General features: G+C 56.1%; 7 protein-coding genes across 7 annotated transcripts; 2 read left to right on the top strand and 5 right to left on the bottom strand.

Moving 5' to 3' along the window:
• Nucleotides 1-55: 55 nt before the first annotated feature.
• J4E88_007517 (uncharacterized protein) lies at nucleotides 56-2,167 on the bottom strand (the record flags this gene model as incomplete). The annotated part of the gene is made up of 3 exons (XM_049401134.1): nucleotides 56-552; nucleotides 602-1,601; nucleotides 1,649-2,167. The coding sequence occupies 3 exons, from the start codon at nucleotides 2,165-2,167 to the stop codon at nucleotides 56-58; spliced, it is 2,016 nt and encodes a 671-aa protein (XP_049252818.1).
• A 1,336-nt stretch (nucleotides 2,168-3,503) lies between these two features.
• On the bottom strand, nucleotides 3,504-3,899 carry GNG1 (Guanine nucleotide-binding protein subunit gamma; the record flags this gene model as incomplete). Its single annotated transcript, XM_049401133.1, has 3 exons — nucleotides 3,504-3,566; nucleotides 3,618-3,678; nucleotides 3,739-3,899. The coding sequence occupies 3 exons, from the start codon at nucleotides 3,897-3,899 to the stop codon at nucleotides 3,504-3,506; spliced, it is 285 nt and encodes a 94-aa protein (XP_049252817.1).
• Nucleotides 3,900-4,648: 749 nt separating this feature from the next.
• On the top strand, nucleotides 4,649-8,081 carry TIF32 (eukaryotic translation initiation factor 3 subunit A; the record flags this gene model as incomplete). The annotated part of the gene is made up of 4 exons (XM_049401132.1): nucleotides 4,649-4,686; nucleotides 4,742-4,970; nucleotides 5,022-7,393; nucleotides 7,442-8,081. 4 exons carry the CDS (start codon nucleotides 4,649-4,651, stop codon nucleotides 8,079-8,081), a joined length of 3,279 nt encoding a protein of 1,092 aa, XP_049252816.1.
• Nucleotides 8,082-9,694: 1,613 nt separating this feature from the next.
• J4E88_007514 (uncharacterized protein) lies at nucleotides 9,695-13,661 on the bottom strand (the record flags this gene model as incomplete). The annotated part of the gene is made up of 4 exons (XM_049401131.1): nucleotides 9,695-12,258; nucleotides 12,305-12,523; nucleotides 12,570-12,641; nucleotides 12,686-13,661. The coding sequence occupies 4 exons, from the start codon at nucleotides 13,659-13,661 to the stop codon at nucleotides 9,695-9,697; spliced, it is 3,831 nt and encodes a 1,276-aa protein (XP_049252815.1).
• Nucleotides 13,662-15,145: 1,484 nt separating this feature from the next.
• On the top strand, nucleotides 15,146-16,203 carry J4E88_007513 (uncharacterized protein; the record flags this gene model as incomplete). The annotated part of the gene is made up of 3 exons (XM_049401130.1): nucleotides 15,146-15,186; nucleotides 15,790-16,062; nucleotides 16,125-16,203. The coding sequence occupies 3 exons, from the start codon at nucleotides 15,146-15,148 to the stop codon at nucleotides 16,201-16,203; spliced, it is 393 nt and encodes a 130-aa protein (XP_049252814.1).
• Nucleotides 16,204-17,068: 865 nt separating this feature from the next.
• Nucleotides 17,069-17,590, bottom strand: J4E88_007512 (uncharacterized protein; the record flags this gene model as incomplete). Its single annotated transcript, XM_049401129.1, has 1 exon — nucleotides 17,069-17,590. The coding sequence occupies one exon, from the start codon at nucleotides 17,588-17,590 to the stop codon at nucleotides 17,069-17,071; it is 522 nt and encodes a 173-aa protein (XP_049252813.1).
• Nucleotides 17,591-18,643: 1,053 nt separating this feature from the next.
• On the bottom strand, nucleotides 18,644-20,715 carry J4E88_007511 (uncharacterized protein; the record flags this gene model as incomplete). Its single annotated transcript, XM_049401128.1, has 2 exons — nucleotides 18,644-19,215; nucleotides 19,296-20,715. The coding sequence occupies 2 exons, from the start codon at nucleotides 20,713-20,715 to the stop codon at nucleotides 18,644-18,646; spliced, it is 1,992 nt and encodes a 663-aa protein (XP_049252812.1).
• Between the last annotated feature and the right edge of the window lie 328 nt (nucleotides 20,716-21,043).

The following is a 21,043-nucleotide window of genomic DNA, read 5'->3' as shown; positions in this document are numbered from 1 at the left end:
TGCTCAGCCGAGCAATATCAGGTAGATGGATAACTCATATCATCACCGTGCCTCGTCAAGTCTCGTTCTCAGTGTTGGGGCTGGAAGAGGGCTCAGCCTTGAGCTGGGCTGCTGCCTCGGGAGTCAAAACCTCTGATCCTTTCCCCTTCAGCGCAGCGAGCTCTTTTTTCAGTGCATCCATCTCTTGGTCCTTTCGGCTGATCAAGTCGTCCCGCTCCGATACCTCCTGTTTCAGCTGCTTGATGTATTCGATGGCGCTTTCAACCTTTGCCGCTTTGGAGTTGTTGGAGTTTTGGGCGTTTGTATCGGGGCTTTTGGCGTCTGGAATAGCACCAAGCTGCGGTGAAGGGAGAAGAGCCTGCATTTCTTGGAGGGCCATATTTATGCGATTTCGGCGGCCTTGCTCGGCGATCTTGTGAGATGTGCGTTTTGAAGTGAGGTTAGTGGAAAGTGATGTGGGGTAGACGACTCCGGGGACGGTGGTGCCATCAAGTATGTTCTGGTAGTTTGACTTGGATGCTAGGAGAAGGGCGTGGGTGTTGTCAGTTACCCCTGTTGCAAATTAGATTAGACAGCAAGTCAGATACTGAGGGGTACTTACCACTTCCGCCGTCGGGTAGTAAAGGCTTTATGCTTGGTGAGATCTTGGGCCTCAATGCAGGGCTGACAAGACTCGAGCTAACGCTGTTCCTCTTCTTGGGGTTGCGCGCCAGTTTTGGGTCCTTCTTGCCATTAGTTATAGAGAAGGCTGGACTCGTTGGGGTAGACATGGCGTCCAGCATCGGACTAGGTCTGGCTGACATGGAGGCGCCTGGCGTGCTCAGAGGATTCAACTTGGGTGTCTTCCGCGCAGACATACGAGAGGCGTCACCATCACCATTCCGGATAGCTGTATCGATTCTTGATAGCCCTGGTCTGTCTAGTGATGCCTCTGGTAGGGTGAGATCCTCCAGCATTGGTGGTGCTTCTTGGGAGCCACTGACATCGGGCGAAGGTTGTATCCGCATGAGAGATGCAGGAGTGGCCGGAGTGCCGTTCTGGCTGCTGCGCTGGGCCATCATGGCAGGGGAAGCTGTTGAAGAAGTAGGCTTCGGCGGCGGTCGCATCTCCGACAGCATAGGCTCAGGAGATATAGAATCGGTTTCTGAGCTTTCACGAGTTCTTGGCACATCCAGACCGTTGGCAGACGGGCGTGTCAGTCGCGCATCCTGCATGAGTTCGGTCACCTCCTTGGGTGGAATGAGAGAGGACACAGTTGCTTTCCGCCTGTTAGGTTTAACGATAGGGGACTGTCGTACACGGCCGTTGCCGTTTGTGCGCGGCGCATTCCTTTTGTTGGTACTCCGTAGACTCCTGCGTCCTTGTTCCTGTGGCACCAGGGCAGGTTCCCCTAGCATGTCCATATCCACATCGATGGGCGAGTGGCCTGTCGAGCTCCCGGATGTTGTGTGCTGCGACTGGTGGTGCACATGCTGTTGGCTCTGGGCATTCAAGGCAGGGGATGTAAGAGGGCTGAAGTAGGCTCCGGGCATTGTGAAGTCGGGAATCTGGAAGCGCGCATCGTGGGGCGTCACGGCAGGCGAAACTAGTGGGGTGAAAGTCTATACGGGTCAGTGGGATTCTGTGGTAGTGTCCGAGTCCAACATACCGCATCGTCCTTGCGCATATGGTATCTCTGGTCGAACAGCGACTGGTGGTGATCTGATTGTTGGAGATAGCGATGGGGGTCGCCATGCATTTCTATGCTATTTGGCGTGGGCGGAACACCCTGGTGTGGGCGGTAAATCTGGTCCTGGGCCTGGGTGAAAGACGGGGTGCCAGCCTGGCTGTACTGGGCCATGCCATAGTCGAAGAAAGTGTTGGCTGACTGGGACAAGCCATGGCCAGGCAGATTCTGGGCGTGCTGTCTGGCGTTGGGGCCATGATGGTGGTCCTGGGGAAGTTGCGGGGGAAACTGGCCCTGGAGATGGTGGACATTGAGCGACTCGGTCAGATCGGCGAGTTGGTTCCCATTAGAGGCGGGTCCTTCGTGATTGTACCCATCGATGCTGAAGTGCAGGTCAAGATTGTCGAAGTCGATGAATTCAGCGCCGGCAAAGTCTTCAGCGGGCGGGTCCATTTGGAAGTGCTCGGCAGCACTCCACGACTGCGCAGTCGAGCTGTTCATATCGTCGGCGCGGGACCCTGGGCGGAGGGGAGAGAGAAAATTGGCGTTGCGAAGATGGGCGGGTGGGGCTGCGCGGGATTGGGACCGGGTTGCTGCGTCTGCTTCGCATGTGCGTCGGCTCAAGTTCGCGTCTGGCGAGGGTGCAGCGGGCTGCGACTCGGGCGTCGCTCTCTCCAGCGGATACTGAAGAGAGTGTCGTCGGGGTCAGGACGAGGCACTGCACGAGAAGAGGCCGGGTGGTAGGCCCCCACGGTGATTTGATAAGACTGGGCTGGGGGCAGTTCGCCCGCGCACGTCGAATGCAGCGCGGGCTATAGCCCACTGCGGCTTGCAAAACCTGGCCTCGCGTCCTCAGCCTATTATCAGGTGCCGTGCCAGCACCCAGCAACTAGCCCACATGACATTCAGCCTTGGCCCGGTCGTCGAGTTGGGTGCATGGTGTTGACCAGCGGCTCACAGATGACTTGACTCGCGCGCGTGGGATGCACACCACACACATACATAGACAAGAGAACAGCTACTGCGCAATGCCCTCGTCATTCACTTGATTCGACTGCTAGGCCGCGCTTCAGGGTCTGCGAAGCTGCAGCCATGGATTGCATACAAGACTAGTCGGCCAATAGTGCCGGTCCCGCACTCCACCGGGGGAGGCGTAGGCGAGGACAGCTGCCCTTTGCATTCGTTCCTTGTTGACTTGCGTCCCATGCCAGTGCATGGTGCATTGGACATGGCTGCGCTGCCTCGTCCTGCAGCTGCACGTGAAGGCGTCTGGTTGGGCGAAGCCATGTTTGTTTTACGGCAGGCTGATTGGGCTGTAGCGCGACTGACTACGGTTGTTTGCCGGTGGAGCGCGCCATGTCGATGCGCCTTGTTAATCTCGTTTGCCCTAGCATGTAGCCACCTACCCCTTCCAGCAAGTTCCCGCCTGTCCAGATGGCCTCGTTTCTACGGCGACATGTCGAGGCTGGCTATGACAAGCACTGGTCACATGTGGGAATGTCAAAGACGACGACAGTGAATTATGAGAGTGCTTTTGTCTCGTGATTGTAGAACCTAAAAAGCCGCCGTGACCGACCAAAAGAAAATGCAGAAATCCCCGCTGCGCTGCAAACATCAACTGCAGCGAGCTCCGCATCCGAGTAATTTACACATTGCTGAAAAGTACATGGCCCGTCTGGTGGCCTCGCTCCCAGGACGACTGCGCGAGACTGGGCCACTCCGGGTCCTTGGGTATTAATCAACTTCCTCCTAAAGGGTAAAAGAAAACAGGCTCTGCCGTAAAAGGGCCCCGCAGAACGCCGGTAAAGGACATGACCACCTGCATCTTCTTCGTCGTTTACATTACGATGCAGCAGCCGTTGCTCTGTTGTGGCGCGTAGGGGTCGTCGCGCTTGTCAATCTAGGCATGCGTTAGTCGAGTGAGCGGAACAGCTTGCGCGTGAGTACTGACCGTTCCCCATCGTGACGGTACCATCCAATCTTTGGGTTCTTTATCCGTGAATGCAATGAGACTGCGGGTGCCTGTTAGCCGTCTTGTTCGTCGGGGCACGGCGACTTGGTCCTAAACGTACTCTAACGCGGCTTCCGATACGGGTATCCTGCGGCGCTCGAGGTCCTCGCGCAGGCGCTGGTTGAGTTCGGTCAGACGTCGCAGCTTGAGCTCGGCCATGCTCTGCTTCTTGCTCTTGCCGTCGCCGCCCGTCCGTATCTCGTAGGGTGCTTGAGCCATCATGACGGGCATGGGGCGCGTGTGAGTATTATGGGGGTGCGAGGGGCGTTGGGGTTGATGGTATTATGGGGGGTGCGTCGTGGTGCGACGTGACTTGGGCGTGTCGGGCGTGCGGCGCGGACAGGGTGAGCTGGTGAAGGGAGAGTAAGGAGCGAAGGACGGCCAGCCGGGTGAGCCTGCCGCCGAGTATCAGCGCGAGAGCAAGGCTGCTGCGAGGGCGTTGACGACGAGTTGCTGAGATGGGCGACAGGTGAAGCACGGGAACCAGGAGAGGTGGTTGGAAGATGAGGGCCCTCCCCTTGATGGGTCTGTTCGTCGGGCCCCAACGCTTGCGGTATAGCGCCATATTGGGTTTAACGAGCGCTTTGTCCTCGCCCGCCGCCACAGCCAATCTCTTGCCATCGTGTCGTCGACCCAAGAGGAATCCCGTGACTCGAGGTGCGCGTTGCATGCGACAGAGTGACTGCCTGCGACCGCACCGTAGCCGTGATTCACTCAGACGCCCCAGCGCGCCTCCGACGTCTGGCAGCCGCGTGCATCTGCGGGGAGTCGGGCGCGAACCTGCCGGCGCCTGGGAATACCTCGCCCGCTCGCTTACTAAGGCCTACCACAACCATTTTGCAGACCTGACTCCGTCGCCGTGTGAGACCCGCCCACCCATATCTCAACCCCAAGCCCTCCGCTGCGTCGCCTGCCTGCTATAAAGCCCATCCGACTCGTGCAGTTGGATCCGCGACCTCAACTTGCCCAGCATGGCGCCTCCACCGCACTCCAAGCCGGAGAACACACTGTGCGCCCCGCCTCGAACAAGCCCTCTAGGCCGCACCACCACTGACACGCTCCAGGAAACGTGCCCAAGAACTCATCGGAGTCGAGCAGCAGCAGGCTGCCCTCCAGCTACTCCACGAACATGTCACCTCGAAGCGCACCCGCAACAGCCCCATCGCCTCGCTCGAGCCTGTCATGATCCTCTTTGTCGAGCTCTGTGTCGACCTACGCAAGGGCAAGCTGGCCAAGGACGGTCTCTACCAGTACAAGAACACCGCCCAGAACACCAACGTTGGCACCATCGAGGTAGGACACCCGCCCAAGGCGTTGTCGTCGGCTGGCACTAACCCGCCATAGACTGTCTTCAAGCGCTTCATCGAACTCGCCGAGCAAAAGGTCACCGAGGCCCAGGCCAAGGCAGACGAGGTTCAGTCCTCGCTCGAGCCCTCTGACGACAAGAACGTCGACGATCTAGAGGCCACCGAGACGCCCGAGTCGATCCTCCTCTCCACCGTCTCTGGCGAGCAATCGCGCGACCGCACCGACCGTGCCATTGTAACACCATGGCTCAAGTTCCTGTGGGAGACCTACCGAACCGTCCTGGACATCTTCAAGAATAACGCCCGCCTCGAGCTCATGTACCAGTCGACCGCCCACCAGGCCTTCCAGTTCTGCTCCAAGTACGCCCGCAAGACCGAGTTCCGTCGTCTCTGTGAGCTGCTCCGCAACCATTTGCAGAATGCCGCCAAGTTCTCCTCTCAGATGCACGCCATCAACCTGTCTGATCCAGACACCCTACAGCGCCATCTAGACACCCGCTTCCAGCAGCTGAACGTGGCCGTTGAGCTTGAGCTGTGGCAGGAGGCCTTCCGCAGCGTCGAGGACATCCACACACTGCTCAGCTTGAGCAAGCGCCCAGCCAAGAACATCATGATGGCCAACTACTTCGAGAAGCTTACCCGCATCTTCTTGGTCAGCGAGAACTACCTCTTCCACGCTGCCGCTTACAGTCGATACTACAACCTCCTTCGCCAGTCCGCTGCAGCCGTTGCATCTGGCCAGAGCCCCAAGAAGGATAACCCTGCTGTCACGGAAGCCGACATGACCAAGGCTGCTTCTTTTGTACTCCTCTCTGCTCTCGCCATCCCTGTCATCAGCACTTCCCGCTCCCGCGGTGCTCTCGTTGACGTTGACGAGGCAAGGAAGAACAAGAATTCACGCCTCACCAACTTACTCGGCATGTCCCAGGCCCCCACCCGTGCCATTCTCTTCAAGGACGCTCTCAGCAAGGGTCTGCTCAAGCGTGCCCGCCCTGAAATTCGCGATCTTTACAATATCCTCGAGGTCGATTTCCATCCCCTCTCTATTTGCAAGAAGATATCCCCAATCTTGTCTCAGATTGGTGCTGATGAGGGGATGGAAAAGTACGTTGGCCCGCTCCAGCAGGTCATCCTTACCCGCCTGTTCCAGCAACTGTCTCAAGTCTACGATTCTGTTGAGATCAAGTTTGTGCTTGGCCTCGCCCAGTTCCCAGAGCCGTTCCACGTCAGCGCCGGTACTATTGAGAAGTTTATCATGAACGGATGCAAGAAGGGAGACCTTGCCATCCGCACCGACCATGCCACTGGTGTGCTCACCTTCGATTCTGACGTCTTCTCCTCGGCTAAAGCTATGCACCCCGGTTCAGGTGCCGGATCAGCCGAAACTGAGTCTCGCTCTGTTCAGCGTCTGCAGAGCACCCCAGCTGAGATTGTCCGATCTCAGCTCACTCGTCTCGCTAAATCACTCTTTGTCACTTGCCAATACGTCGATCCTTCGTTCAACTCGGAACGGCAGCGCAATAAGGAGGCCGCTCTTGCACGAGCCAAGGAAGGCGCCGAGAAGGAGCATCAAGAGATACTCACCCGCCGCGACATCATCTCCCAAAAGAAGGAGGCTGCGCTCAAGGCTCAACAGGCCAAGGAGAATGAAGAGCAGACCAAGAGGCTCATTCGCCAACAACAGATCAAGGATGAGGAAGCTCGACGCCTGGCCGAAGAGCAGAAGCAACGTGCTGAACAGCGCATCAAAGCTGAACAGAAGCGCATCCAACGTGAGGAGATGGAGAAGCAAATCAAAGAGCTCAAGGCGACTACCAAGGTCGACATTGAGCTTCCTGAGGATCTTGACGATCTCGATTCCCAGAGAATACGCTTCTTGAAGCTTCAAGCTCTTGAGAGGGAGAAGAGCCAGCTCGGCGAGCAACTCCGCATTGCCGGCAAGCGTATCGATCATTTGGAGCGAGCCTACCGCAAGGAAGAGATTAAGCATCTCAAGACTGACTACGAGAAGCAGCAGGAAGAAGATCTCGCAGCATATGAGAAGGCCAAGGCTGAGGAACTGAAAGAGTCAGAAGAGAGGCACAAGGCAGACGTCGAACTCAAGCATCGTCTGTCAAGGCTGGTTTCCCCATACCAGACCTTCGTCAAGACCGTCAAGGAACAACGCAAGGCTGAGTTCGAGAAGCGACAGAAGATTGCACAGAAGGAGCTCGAGAGCAAGAAGGCCGCACGTGTCAAGGAGGTCAAGGAGCGTATCGCTAGGGAGAAGAAGGAACGCGAGGAGGCCGAACGTCGCCAGCGAGAGGAGGAAGAGCGCGAGCGCGAGGAAGCGGAGGCCAAGGCCAAAGCTGATGAGGAGAAGCGCGCGAGATTGGCGGAGATTAAGGCACAGAGGGAGGAAGAGCGAGCGTCAGTAGTACCCGTGGATCTCCACAACCATACACTAACAATTTGCAGTGCCGCTATGGAGCAAGCGCGTCTTCAAGCTCAGCGCGAGGAAGAGGCCATGGCCAAGCGGAAAGCTGGTGCTGGTGCCGCCCGTGCTGTTCCGGACCGAACGTTCTCTCGCGAGCCAGCTGCGGAGTCTTCTTCGGCTTCTGGCCCACCAAAGATCGCCCTTCCTGGCGGCAAGCCCAGCTGGCGAGAGCGTGAGGCCATGAAGGCCGCGGGACAAACTCCTCCCCCTGCCAGCTCATCTCCAGCGCCCGCACCGGCAGCTGCTTCACCAGCTCCTGAGACCGAAGCCCCCAAGAGGAGCGGGTACGTCCCACCAGCACTCCGCCAGGGAGGCGCTCCTGGGGGTGGATGGCGCGAGCGTGAGGCTAGCGGCAGCGGTCGCGCGCCTCCTGCCCGTGCCGAGCGTCCTGAGCGCACCGAGTCTCCTGTTACTGGTGGCCGATTCGAGGCTGCTCGCGGAGGAGACCGATGGGGTTCGGACAGGAAGGCATCGCCTGCCAACGCCGGTGGCTATGTCGCCCCTGGTGTCCGCAGCAGTGCACCAGCCCGTGAGGGTGACGGCGAGCGTGAGTCTAGGCCTCCTGCGCAAGCACCGGCTGGTGGGAAGTACGTCCCTCGTCATTTGAGGGACAGGCAGTAGAGTACGACATTAAAAGCAAGGCGTTCGGTTCCTCTCTACGCTTCCTACGATTGACGACATGATCAACTGCGGGTATAGGAAGGACATGATAGCGTAGGGGAGTTTGTGCTTCTTCTTAGAGCTGGGCGGTAAGGAACCTGCGCCTACGGTATGTAGTCTTCTTCATAAATGCATTTCCGATTGTTCCAGAGTTTGGGTCCGCGTCTTGTTTGCTCATGACATGTGTGTTGAGTGGTTATGCCATCAGCAAGGTATGTTCCTATTCGAGAGGCCACCCTCTAGACGTTAGCTTGGATCCTGCGTATCAACCTCAGCAACGACACTACTCATCCACATATGTCCATCTGCAATCATCTCTACACCTGGCATTGATCAATTCCATATCAAGAACGACCCTACACACACGACAGACATGCAGCATATTCACCATCCACAGAACACGATATACACTTCCCCGACCTGTAAAATGTCCTCGATTGCGCAAGGATACATAACTTTATTTGATATTGATGTGTTCAATATTCGTGCTTGCTTCTACCGTAGAGCGGCAGAACATTCCGTCGAGAATGTGTAACGACATGGACTGAGGAAGCTAGAAGTGAATAGAAACGGTGAACAATGTCAATGCCTGTTCCTACAGCTAGCGCCCGCCGAGATGCGAATTTGGATGTGTATGTATACTGTCATCTGTATGAGGGCTGAGAGCATCATAACTCTCGCAGCGAACGCGCAGAGACAGTTGTAATGTTTGGGGTGGGGCGAAAACGTAGTACTAGACCATCACCAACCATCGTTGTAGGCCGCAAAGTCAACATCGAAGCCATCTTGCCCTCTATATTATCCCTCCTCTAACCCCACACGTCACAAGACGACTCACATGATGTCAAGAATTGACTTTGTAAACTTATCATTTCGCTACCTCATCCCAGAGAGCCCCAGCCTTGTACAAGCCAAGCCAATAGGGTCAAATCCGCTCATCTTTTATCTATACATAACTCAATTCCTTTCAATGTCCATTTGGTTAACCAGTAACAAACATCGCAAATGAGCCAGCCCATGGTTCGAGTTCCGCACACTGGCGAGCCAAGAGGAGACCGAAAAGAGGGGAACAAAACAACGCTTTGGTGGCGTACCGAGATATTCCGTTTGAACCGAGAACACCGCCGCGCCGCTGATGGAACAAAGAAAACAGGTACAAAGAAAACAGAACTCCAAGGTGATGCGATAACATGCACGTGTCGCGCGTAGCAAGAGCAATAACGCCGAGCAAATGGGAAGAAGCACAGAGCGCTTTGCGCGAGCGCGTGGTTCGTGCCGCTGATTATGACAGGAAAGTCAGCGACATGTTTTCGGTGAGTAAAACGACCGATGGGTGTTTTCCTGCGTTTTTTTTTCCCTTTTTGTTCCTATGGCGTCTCGCCTTTTGCATGCTCCTGGTGGCATCCTAAAGCTTGGCCTGCTCTGCCAACCCACAATATGGCTTACAAGCGGATCCTGCGTTGCTCGATGTTCAAGCACAATTTTGTGATGTATTCCAACTATCCAAAAGCACATGGTGGGTAGCCATCGGATAGCAATGTGGGTAATTCCGCATCAATGGCAAATGCAAACATCTAGCCACCCTTGCGATCCGCAGCATTGACGGGCAGTGGCTCCCCCGATGCCTTCTGGTCCGACGCCCTTGGCTTCTTGTTCTTTCCCTTCTTACGGGGTTGCTGTTGTTGCCAAGAGTTGGGACTGTTCCCCGCTGCGTTCGACTTGTTCATCCTCTCGTTGCTTGAAATGCTCTTCTGCTGCTGCCCGTTGCGGTTCTCCTTGGTGTTACCATTTGGTGCACCTGTGAGCGACGCACGCCGATGTTGCTGATTGTTTGACTTCGCCTGCGACTTGTGACCGTTGTTACCATTGACAAGCTTGCTCGACTCAGGCGACCTATTGGCGGTAGGGGAAGGCGTACGCGTCTCAAATACGGGAGACAGCAGTGGTATGGTTGCAGATTTGATCTCTTGAGGGTGTGCTCGCTGCGCGTTTGAAGTTTCCAGGGGAGGCAGACCGTTAGTGTAAGTCGGGGTACCCCACTGGTGAGGAACAGTGCGAGTTGGTGAGATGTCGTCGCTACGGTCGCTTTGATGGCCATTTGTGGTCTCGTAATTCACCCAGCCTTCACTAAACGTGGGAAATGATGGCTGGCCTTCGCCAGGGAGGGTCAAGCCGTTTGTCTCCATCGGTGGGTTGCCATTCATGGAGCCATTAACAATGGGAGGCCCCATGTTTTGCACTGCTTTCTGTCTCTCCATCTCTTGGAGAACCAGTTGCTGACGTGCTTGGAGTTGCTGGATCTGATGTATGGCCTGGTCATTTGCGTAGAGCCCAAGTGAAGCTTGAGATGGCATATCCGGTGGTACAGTTTCGACCGTGTCGCTCCTGTGACGAGGCTGGCTTGGAAATGAGCCATTGACAATGACTGGACCGTTGTCGACAGGTGGACGGACGGAGTCGATACGTGATTTCCGCAGCTCAGGGGTGGCCACCTCATTCGGCTGACTCACGCCAGTAGAGTAGCTTCGCATATGTCCGAGCGGAGAAGGAGACCGTGTCACTCGACGTAACGCAGTGTTCAGGAGCGGCTGCGTGATCTCTGGCGATACGCGTCGGCGACGCTGAGCCAGTTCGCTAAATGACGGAATCAATGGGACAGAGTACTCTTGTCGCGGGCGTGCCTGTGGCTCTACATAATAGCCAACATACTCCTTAGGCGAACTGGTGTCGGAAGATGGAATCGACTCAGGCTGTGATAGATTTGGTTTTGTGGGAATATCCGACGTCATCTGCGGCCTCAAGAGATCCTGCGAAGATCGTGCGATAGGATAGCCAGCAAAGCTTCCAGAATCAACGAGTTGGGGTACAGGTGGATATCCCACGATGATAGGCTGTTGTCCCGCACTGCGAGGAGGCTGCGAATGCGAACGAAGGGAACTTGTTTCGCTCGCATTCGAAGCGCGATGCACTCCTCGGTGTACACCAGGTATGCTGTTGCTCAAAGATGGCGAAGAAGGATTGGTTCGAGACCCATCTTGGGAGCCAATGGGATCCGATTGGGGAGCAGTAAAAAAGCCAGGATAATGGTATAGGAAGCCCTGGGGAAGAGCGCTTGGCGGTATCCCACGCTCAGCCAAACGAGGACTTTGTCGACCATTCACATAGGGCGACTTCTGCGGCGATCCATTTGTGCTGTTAGAGGCTCTGCCCTGCGCTTGTGCTTGGGCAACGGCGTGAGCGTGCATCTGCGCGGCTCGCACTTGATGTGCTTGCTGAGCGTGTTGCTGAGCAGCAAGCTGAGCACGTAGAGAGTTCGATTGCATTTCCAACATCTGGTACTGTTGATACAGCTGGTCATGTAGCTGGTCATGAATTCCTCGGGGAAAGCTGAAGTATTCTGGACCAGCGCTCGCTGGAATAGGTGGACTATGCAGAAAGGGTGGTCGACCCTGACCGTAGTTGGAGCTGCCGGAAGATCGCCTACTGCCTCCATGCTGGCCTTTTAGGTTGAAGCCGCCTCTACCTCCTCTCGAATTCGGGCCACCTCGTCCGTTCCGGTTCGGAACGCTGGAGGTAATGATGGCTTTCTGGGATTGCGGCTTCTTGAAGATCGCGTTAGACTTCTCTTCTGGCGGATACTCAAATTGCTCGCAAGCTTTGTCAAGCTGCTGGCCATCTGCAAGGAGGTCGAAAGCGCGGCGGAGCTCCAGGTGTATGCCCCGCCATGCATAATCGTCCGCGGAATTTCCAAGGTTTCGATCAGTATTGAAAGGCTCCTCTACACAGAGGCGATTGACACCTTCCTTCTGGCCACCGCCAGGATGCCACCCCTTCTCCTCTCTCGGTATCCGTTTGCCTTGACGTACTGATACCGTTTCTTTCTCATAGTCGATTTCGTGACCATAGAGACGGAAGAAATGGAATAGCAACTGGCCCAAGCTTTCCTTATTGTCATCTCCGTAGCCTCTCAATCTGTCGACGTCGTCGGCGAAACTCGATAATGAAGGCTGGCCGGTTGTCTCGTCTAACGCTCGATCGGGAAGGTCATGCAGGGTAGGGAGGACCGGTGGGTCCCGGGTCTGGAGGAAATTGAGGATCAAGCATATCCATGTATACGAGCTAATTGTGCCACCAATGCCTGAGCGATGTTAGATTAGGAGGAGACGGGTATGCGACAGACTGACCAGCATCGTTGAGGATCCGGCGCTTTGTCCAGTGCTTGATTATCATAGCGAGCGGCCGAACACGATCGTCGAGCTGGATGTATGTCTTGATCATGCGCGTATTCTCGATTGCGGCGACGTTGTTCACATTGATGTCGCAGGAGATTTGCAGCTCAGGGTCCCAAACTTTTACAATCCGCACTTTGGCTGCTGGTATGCATACCACACGTTCCATGCCGTCTAGGGAGATTAGTCTAAGTCAAGCTGAATCATGGTAGCAACGTACGTTTGTCCAAGGCCTCAGCCAGGGGGTGCATTTCTTCGAGCCTTTTCATGGGCGTTTGAATGCAAATGTCGACTGTCCATGTTAGTGCGGGCCTTTTGATGCGGGTTGGAACATACCATCGCTTTCGGAGGTCCACAACATGTTGCCAGAGGAGCCAAAGACGTGGACCATGATCTTGGTGCCTGGGAACTCGGTTTCGAGTATGCCCTGCATCTTCTTTATGAAGCGTTCTCGGATGTGGGTGTCTTCCTGTTTCGGCTCTAACCGGTCGTATAGCTCTCGCATGTCTCCGCTCAACTTGTCATCCTCGTGGGGATCCAGACTCTTCTTGGGCTCCTCTTTGGTTCTTTCGAGTATCTCGTCTGATTGGTAGGGCATGCGTCTCCGGCCCAGCATACCGACGTTGGTCTCGAATCTGCACTTGAATGGGCGCGCGGGTCTCAGCGTGGGCATGGTGCCGTTTGCTTCGGACGAGACGGAGCGTGGCGAATGGCTGCCCAGTCCGCCGTTTGGCGACGGGGAGCGTGAGCGCGTTGTGTATTTGCGGGCGACCTGCAGGGGCGTCGAGGGGACGGAGTTGGAGTGCTGCGAGACGATGGACGGGCGCTGGGCGCGCGTCTGGGCGCCCGCCTCTTCCCGTTTGCTCGACATATTTGGCAGACGGTTTGATGTCATCGTGGGCGCGCTGGTGGGCACGCTACGCTGTGTAGCCTTATTCCCATCTGTGGTATTGTTGTGCGCCTGGGCCGTCTTGACGGGAGGCTTCTTGGAGAGGGTGCGGCCTGAGTCCCGCTGGGGCGGCGGGCTCAGCGAGTGGGGAGACACAATTACGGCGGGGAAGGGCGTGTGCGAGGCGGATGGATGCACTTCGTCGATACGCGCGAGCTGCAGGAAGGGGTGCAGCAGCAGCTGGGGCGGCACGTGGGCGTAGTGGATGTGCGGGTGCAGTGGGTGTCGAGGGAGCGGCAGGGGGGAGTAGGCGGGGGCAGCGAGGGCGGGCGAGGAGGGTTTGGTCCGGCGAGGGTCGGAATGAATGAGCTGGGGATGTTGGAGGTAGAGATATTGTGGGTTGTTGTGGCGGCGGTCGCTCATAAACTTTAGTGGGCGCTCACTGGCTATGGCAATGGCGGTGCTCGCGGAGGGGCGGCGGCGGCTCGGGGGCTAGGGCCGTGGGCGGGAGCAGAGAGAGATGCTTCCAGAGCAGGTGAAGGCAGAGGGCTGGAGCAAAGGAGCCCGCGGTGAGGGCGTACTCGGAATTCGGCGTCGTGAGAGGGTGGTGCGTGAACCCCTGCCGTGAGAGCCTGGTCCGCACTCGTCGCTGCGAAGGTGCTAGGGATCCGGCGTCGACTGTGGTTCCGCCGGTCAGCGCTAAACAATGGCGGGATGCAGACGCAGACGGGAATCGAGGCACTGCAGACGGCGGGCGGAGCGGTGCAGAGGACGAGGTCGACAGTCTGTGAGGTTGTGTGCAGTGCAGCGGCATGCATGGGCATAGGCATAGGCATGGGCATGGGCATGGGCATTTGGGCCACACCTAGGTCCTAACGAGGGATGAACGCACAGGGCTGCCTCTAATGCGCTTTGGGACGTGTGACGGCGACAGGGGCGCCTTCTCCATGGCCCATACACATACAACACGCCATGTAATCTATCCTCTGCTGCTCCATGGCGGGGGGCTGCCCGATGTCTTTCTGGCCTACACCACCACCTTGCACTCCCACCACCACCGCCATCACCACCGCGGCGCTGGCCTTCCCCGCGCCCAGAGCACTGGACAAGGGAAAAAGGGAAAAAGCACAATCCACGCCACACCGTCAGCCGTCATCAGCCCTGGCCGTGCTGGCTGGCCGTGCGGAGACGGTAGTGTTCAACGGGCCACTCCGCCGTGCTTCTACGCTACATGACAGCTTCCTGTAGAACTCCTGTTAAGCTGCAGCATGGGCGTCTCCTGTCTCGTGCAGCCCGTGTCATAGGACATGACGCCTACTCGTGAGATTGTAGGGGCTTGCTGCATCGCAGTCAGACCGCCCGCCATGTCCTCTGCCTCGGACATTGTTCACCAACCCTGTGTCACCGTGTATTTCTGGTCTCGTCCCATCTGCATCTGACCGGTATATCACCGCCGGAGCAGACGCAGGGACAGCACCAACGGCGGCATTTCGTAATGACCAAGGTACCCGCGCCTCCGGTTCCAAGTATAGCCACCCGCCAGAGTCTTGATGTCAGAAGACGGGCATTCTCGCGTTTGTCGACTTGTTTCGACGCGGTAAATTGGGGCTCCAAAATATGCACCCAACTGGCTACGGGCGGACTCTGTTTCAGATGCCGACTCTCGGCTCATCACGTGACGGCCGTGCCCATCATGCCCAGGTGTCCACGGCTACGCAGGCGCAAGCGCAAGCGCAAGGGGCCTTTTGGCTACGGCAGGCGCGTTGCACCGATGGGGAAGCGACTATGTCATTCCCTCCAGCCGAGGCATCTCCGCATAAGGCGCATCGACTATGGCATTTCTCCGCCCACGACCATCTGTATTGTTCGCCGCTCGTGGACCTTCTCTTCGATCATTTTCTTCAGCCATGGCTCAGCGACGCATTGGTAGGCTGCTTAGCGACATCTTGTGCGACAATAGCTGATGGACCATAGCGAACCCCGCCCTCTTGTATGCAGACCACAGCCGTGACAATTCCCTTCTAATATCATTACAGCATCTGCGATCTTCAAGAGAAGTTTCGTCCAGCAATTTATGAGTTTCCCAAAGTCGTCTCCACGGCACAAAAGTTGCTGAAAGCGAGTATGCTCCACGTTTTTTGTCCAACACCGTGTCCCAACTCCAATAAGACACCAACACCACCCTCTAGGCTTGCCACCCGCTGAGCGTCAGCCTGAAGCTCTCAGGCAGGCTCACCAAAACCTTTCATTATACTTTCCGCCCCGCGTGCTTACTGCTGACCAACCCTTTCAGGCAAATTACTGAACATTCCAGTCTTCGCGACTACCCAGAACAAAGGTAGGTTACGGCTGTACGAACCGTATGTGAGACATGTACTGACGTAGTCCTTCCGCCTCCGTAGCGCGATTGGGCGAGACATGTCCGGAGCTGAAGCTGGATCAGCCTGATGGCATCAATACAGTCTGTCATCTTGACAAGACATTGTTTTCGATGGTGTAAGCCACAGCACAAGGGGTCTGTGCGTCAATACTACTTGCTGACTCATGGTAGAACACCAGAAGTCAAGCAAGCACTAGACTCGCTCAACGCCTCTGGCCCACTCTCCTGCATCATTGTCGGCATCGAGAGCCACATCTGTGTCACTCAGACCACACTCGATCTCCTCCGGGCCGGACACCAGGTCTATGTCATTGCTGATGGCGTAAGCTCGTGTAATAAAGAAGAGGTGCCGATCGCTTTGGCAAGGCTACGCCATGAAGGTGCCGTGGTGACCACTAGTGAGAGCTTCATGTACGAATACGTTGGGGACGCTAGTACACCCGAGTAAGTGGAATTGCAGTGTCGAAGGGTCATCTGTTATGGACTAGATGGCTAACAATAAATAGATTCAAAGACATCATCAAGGTAGTCAAAGAGACGTCGCAAAGCACAAAAGAGGCAATGCAGACGCTTTGTAAAATCTGAGATGATCATTACCGAATATCGCATCGTTACCATATCAGTACCACTTCCAGTAGCTATTTTACAGATCCATGTCCATGAATAAAGCAAGCCCGTCCCAACCACCTGATGCGTAGCACTCGCATCTCTCCATGCAATTGGAATCTCTCCAGTTTCGCGGCTCGAAACATCCCACCTTCATTTCCCCGGCCCATCTTCCTACAGCTCTCGGCCATTGACTGGGAGCATTGGCAAGGCCACGTTCTTGATCTCCCTCGTCTTAACAATTCCAGTCCCTGATGGCTTGCCGGCCTGTTTCGCGTTTCCCCTCCCTTCCAGACCTATGGCAAGTCTCCTCGGCGTCGTCCGTGGGGGCACAACTGGAGCAACCTACACTGACCCTCCATATGCCCCCATGCAAAGTAACGCTGGGTTCTGACACGCGTTTTGACTTGATACAAATCCCCAGAATATAGCCCACATTGGACCAGATTGATTACCTCGTATGTAGATTACACAGTTGCAGATAGACTTTACGAACTGGTCTTGGCACGGACGAGCGAGACTAAACACTGTCGACCTGTAGTGTTTGTGATAGCATTTCAAGTAGAAGAATGAGGTTATTGAGTTATTTAAGCCACTGGAAAAGAATACTTTCGTAGTGATGTGCCATTCCCTATCCACGAGAATAATGTATCGGCGTTGTGGAGTTCTGGCGTCTGCCAAAATCCATGCCAGCACACGCAACTTAGTCGCCTGGAGAGGGTGATACATATGAGTTGAAGAATTTCGTTGCAATATAGTGCGAAGTTTTCTCTGTCGGCTTTGAAAGACGCTGCTTCCTATCCCGATTGAAACAGCTCGCTCTATGCATTCTTCACTCAAATGTCTACGACTCGTTCTTGCGTTCAAAATACACCGCACCATCCCCATAGCCTTGAACCTTCCCCTCCAATACCTCATCGATTACTGGTGCCTTGAAACCATATCGACCCCAAAAGTCTCCTGTACCATAGACGGAAACAAGACCAGTAGTTGCATATCCCTTGGCAAAAATCTCCAAGATCTCGTGAAGACATTGATGCGCGAGCCCATATCTACGGAATGCGGGCAGAATAGCCAAGTCATGGATGTAGTACTGATCCGCATCCGGCCTGATTTCGTCGAGAAGCTGGTTGAGAGCTGGGGGCTCGCATTTGCGAATGGGATGCGAGACGATATATCCGCAAATTTCACCGGTTTCGTCAAAGAGACCTTGGCAGCCTTGCGGGAATAACCTGGCGCGTTCTGCGAAGACTTCGTCGCTTTCAGGGAGGTCGGGATGGATCTTATCAGCTACTTGGACGAGGCTGGCAATGTCACCGGCGGATAGCGGACGCCATACTGCTTTAATCTTAATGTCCACTTCCATTTTGCCTTGTCCGACTGTGACGCGCTGTTTGAATTTCCGAAGGTCCTATCGTGAGGTGGCCAGGTGTAGCCACGTACGAACCTTGGAACACCTCCTCAAAGGGTACCACCGCTAACCAAGATGCATACACAAGTCTTTTGAAATGAGTCTAGCAAAATGCTAAATTGAGATCCGCTGTTTAGATGCGCCCTTGAATAGCATTGAAAGGGGAAGCGCATATGCTGCCGAAAATGACGTAGTTAATATCTAGACAGGTTAAAGTCCGTCGCTAGTGCTACGTTCAAAATCTGTTCCCTCACCCCGGGATCGTCGCATTTCCATTTTCGATACCAATCAACATCATATAGTTACTCCTCTTTCCCATGCATTGGTTAGTATTTGTGTGTAGGTCGCGATATTAAATCATCAATGTGAGAGTGAACTATGCGTGATGGAGAAAGTATGTCAGTGTGAGATTCGATGCGCGTATAGTCATCCAATACTTCCAGCTGCACTAGTCACGACAGAACCACACGGCAGGGGCGAAGAACCGCTATATTGATCTTCTATCCAAGCCAGCTCAATCCAATATTCGACAAAACAGTCAGAAAAGGCATGCTTGCTAGCGCTATCTTAAGTCAGTTTCGAATTTCATTTTCAAATGCCATCTAATGGAAGAAGTTGGAAAAAGAGAATCAACCCAACTTGGGCATAACATACAGAGGCGGAGCCACGCCGGCAAAGGGAATAGCCGATTGAACGACGATGAAGCAAAGTGTAACCAGACGAAGAAGCGAACCAGGTATGGGATATCAGTAGAACAACGAATGTGAGAGTGAATAGTCGTAAGAAAGGAAAGGTAATAGCCCCGGGGCGAGCTGCGCATGGAGGCTTGCCACAGAGACGCTGAAATTTGATGATGGATCTTTCTTGGCGGAGCTTCTATGCTCATTGATCTTTGGAAGGACAGAGTTAGCAAACGAGATGCTGAAAAGCCGCTCGGCTATGTCCCGAAACGTAGACGTCCTATCATTCGAGTTCAGCAGCCCATGCATCTCCGCTCTTCACTAGCGATCACCTCGACGAGATCTGAGCTGCAGCGATCTCAGCAACCTCATCTTCCGGTCTCATTCTCAAGCCGCCTTTGACCTGAATGCCTTGCTGAACCCAGTCCAGCTTCTCAATGTCCTCCAGGCTCTTGCGACCACGTGAGGCCTTCTTCAGCAGACCCTCGACGCACTCGCGAGCGCCAGCCCACTCGTTGCCCTTTTCCGCATCCCACTCGCCGTCTTCGTCACCGAATTTGACCCAAGACCAATCGCATCTGGCGATACGGTGAGCGGCTCTACTACGAGACGCGGCCTTGCCTGGCGGTGGATCAAAGGGCAAACGTCCTTCCATGAGAGCATAGAGCAGGACGCCGAGCGCCCAGGCATCGGTTGAACGGCCGTCATATGGCTGACCGAGGAGAATCTCTGGAGCAGCATAATCTTCACTACCGCATCGTGTTGTCAAAAGAGGCGACTCGGGAGGAGCAGGGATGCGTCGTGAGAGGCCGAGATCCGTGAGTGTCGCTATGGCATGCGGATGGCACTGTGGGTTCTTGAGTAGAGGCACGGTAGACACAGGAATATTGAGAAGGACGTCTGGATGTCATTAGTACAGAGTAGAAGCGAAGAAACGTACCAGATGAAGTGTGGCAAGGTAAAGAGAATGGAAGCAGTACTTTCTAGCTTGATGTCGCGATGCACAATAAGTTGGGTATGCAAATAACGCACAGCGCTGACCATTTCGGCGAAGACGCGATGGACGATGTCGAGAGTCAGCTTATCGCGATGGTCACTGGCTACATCAAACAGATCACCACCGGGACAGTAGGTAAGGACAATAAGAGCTTGGGCGTCATCGTGATCGAAGGCTTGGAGATGGACAAGAGAGGGGTGCGATACTGATCGGAGCATTTCGACTTCTCGCTTGAGGCTTAGTTCTACGCGCTCTTCGTCGGCACCCCCGGCAGGGCCATGCTCGACGACCTTGATGGCGACCAGTTTCCGTGGATCCAAAACGTTCTCATCGAGAGGGTCCTTTGCTTTGGTCTTCTCACAGGTTGCGAGGTAGACTTTGCTGAAGGTGCCCTGCCCCAGTTGGCGGACAGGGCGCCAGAGCTTCTTCGTCTTTTGAGGCCCACACCGCACCACTATATATTGAGTCTTGTCATCTTCGGTCACGTCGTCTTCCTCGGTGTCGGTAACACTGCGGTTGCTTGCGTTGCTCGCGGGCGGGGTGGGAAGGCCGGCTGGCACATTGGCGGGGACGAGGCCTCGCTGCGTCGCCAGATATGTCTCGCGGTTCATGCGCTGCTGCATGGCGGGGTCCGTGTCGACGACCGAGACGTGCCGAGGGCGGGTGTTGTGCATTGAATCCGGGGTGTACTCGCTGATGCTCCTGTTGCGCTCGCGAGCAGCCTCGTTCCTCTGCTGCGAGTTTGCGGCGGCGGCCTCCATGGCAGCGGCCTTCAGGCCCGAGTAGCCCTTCTTCTTGAGCGAGGGCGAGGGCGACAGGGTGCCCTTGGCGAAGATGGCGAAGGCGTCGTCGCGCGAGGCGGCCGAGATGCCGCGCGAGCGAGGACGATGGTCGGCGCGCTGCCATGGGCCGGGCGAGTCGCCCATGACCAGGGGCGAGGGGAGCGGGGTGATGTCGCCCAGGGCAGCCAGCGCTGGCGACGAGATGGCGGACGAGGGCGACAGCGAGCCGAGACTGGCAGTCGACCAGGCGGTCCTCAGATAGCCGCTGTCCTGGATGGCAATCGGCGCCGTGGCCGACTGCCGCAGCGCGTCGCTCCCGCTGGGCTCCAGATTGGCGGGGTCGAGGGAGCGTGCCGAGTTGGGGTTCGAGGCGATGGCGAGGTCCGTGTCGAGCTTCAGCGCCGTCGACGGGGCGCGGACGTGATATCTGGGCAGCGAGGGATCCGTGGCTGCCGTGCCGGGCGCGAGGTCCGCCGTCGTCAGCGTCGATGTCGGGCGGGCAGTGTCTGGCGTCGCCTGCGTCTTCTGCGTCTTCTGCGTCGTGTCGGCGCGGGCAGGCGCCCGTGGGAGTGCAGGGCTGGAGGACGCGAGACCCGGAGAGGATGGCTCTGGGTCCTCCATGGTGTTGTGTCACGGCGGCCAAGGTCCAGTAGTCTGTCTGCGGGCAATGCCACCCGTGCACCTCCATGCACGTGCGCCTCCGCTACCCTTAGCGCCTCTCGTCTCAGCGTCGGTCCCATCCCAGCACACTGGTCCACGGCACCGACTCCCTGACTCTTGAACAGTCCTCCCGCGAAGCCACTGCCGACTTCGACCTCGAGGCGTGCCGTCAGTCACCAGAGCGACATGGGGCCGTTTTGGGCTTCCGAGCCAGCCAGCCAATCGCAAGCGAGCCTCCGACAACGTGAACTCGCGCCCTCACACGGCATGTCATGCTGAGTCTGATCGC

Source organism: Alternaria novae-zelandiae (assembly GCF_023758075.1).
Source record: "Alternaria novae-zelandiae strain BMP 2774 chromosome Unknown scaffold_16, whole genome shotgun sequence".
NCBI lineage: Eukaryota > Fungi > Ascomycota > Dothideomycetes > Pleosporales > Pleosporaceae > Alternaria > Alternaria novae-zelandiae.
The sequence above is the reverse complement of the archived record's forward strand: the minus strand, read 5'-3'. Positions and strand labels throughout refer to the sequence as shown.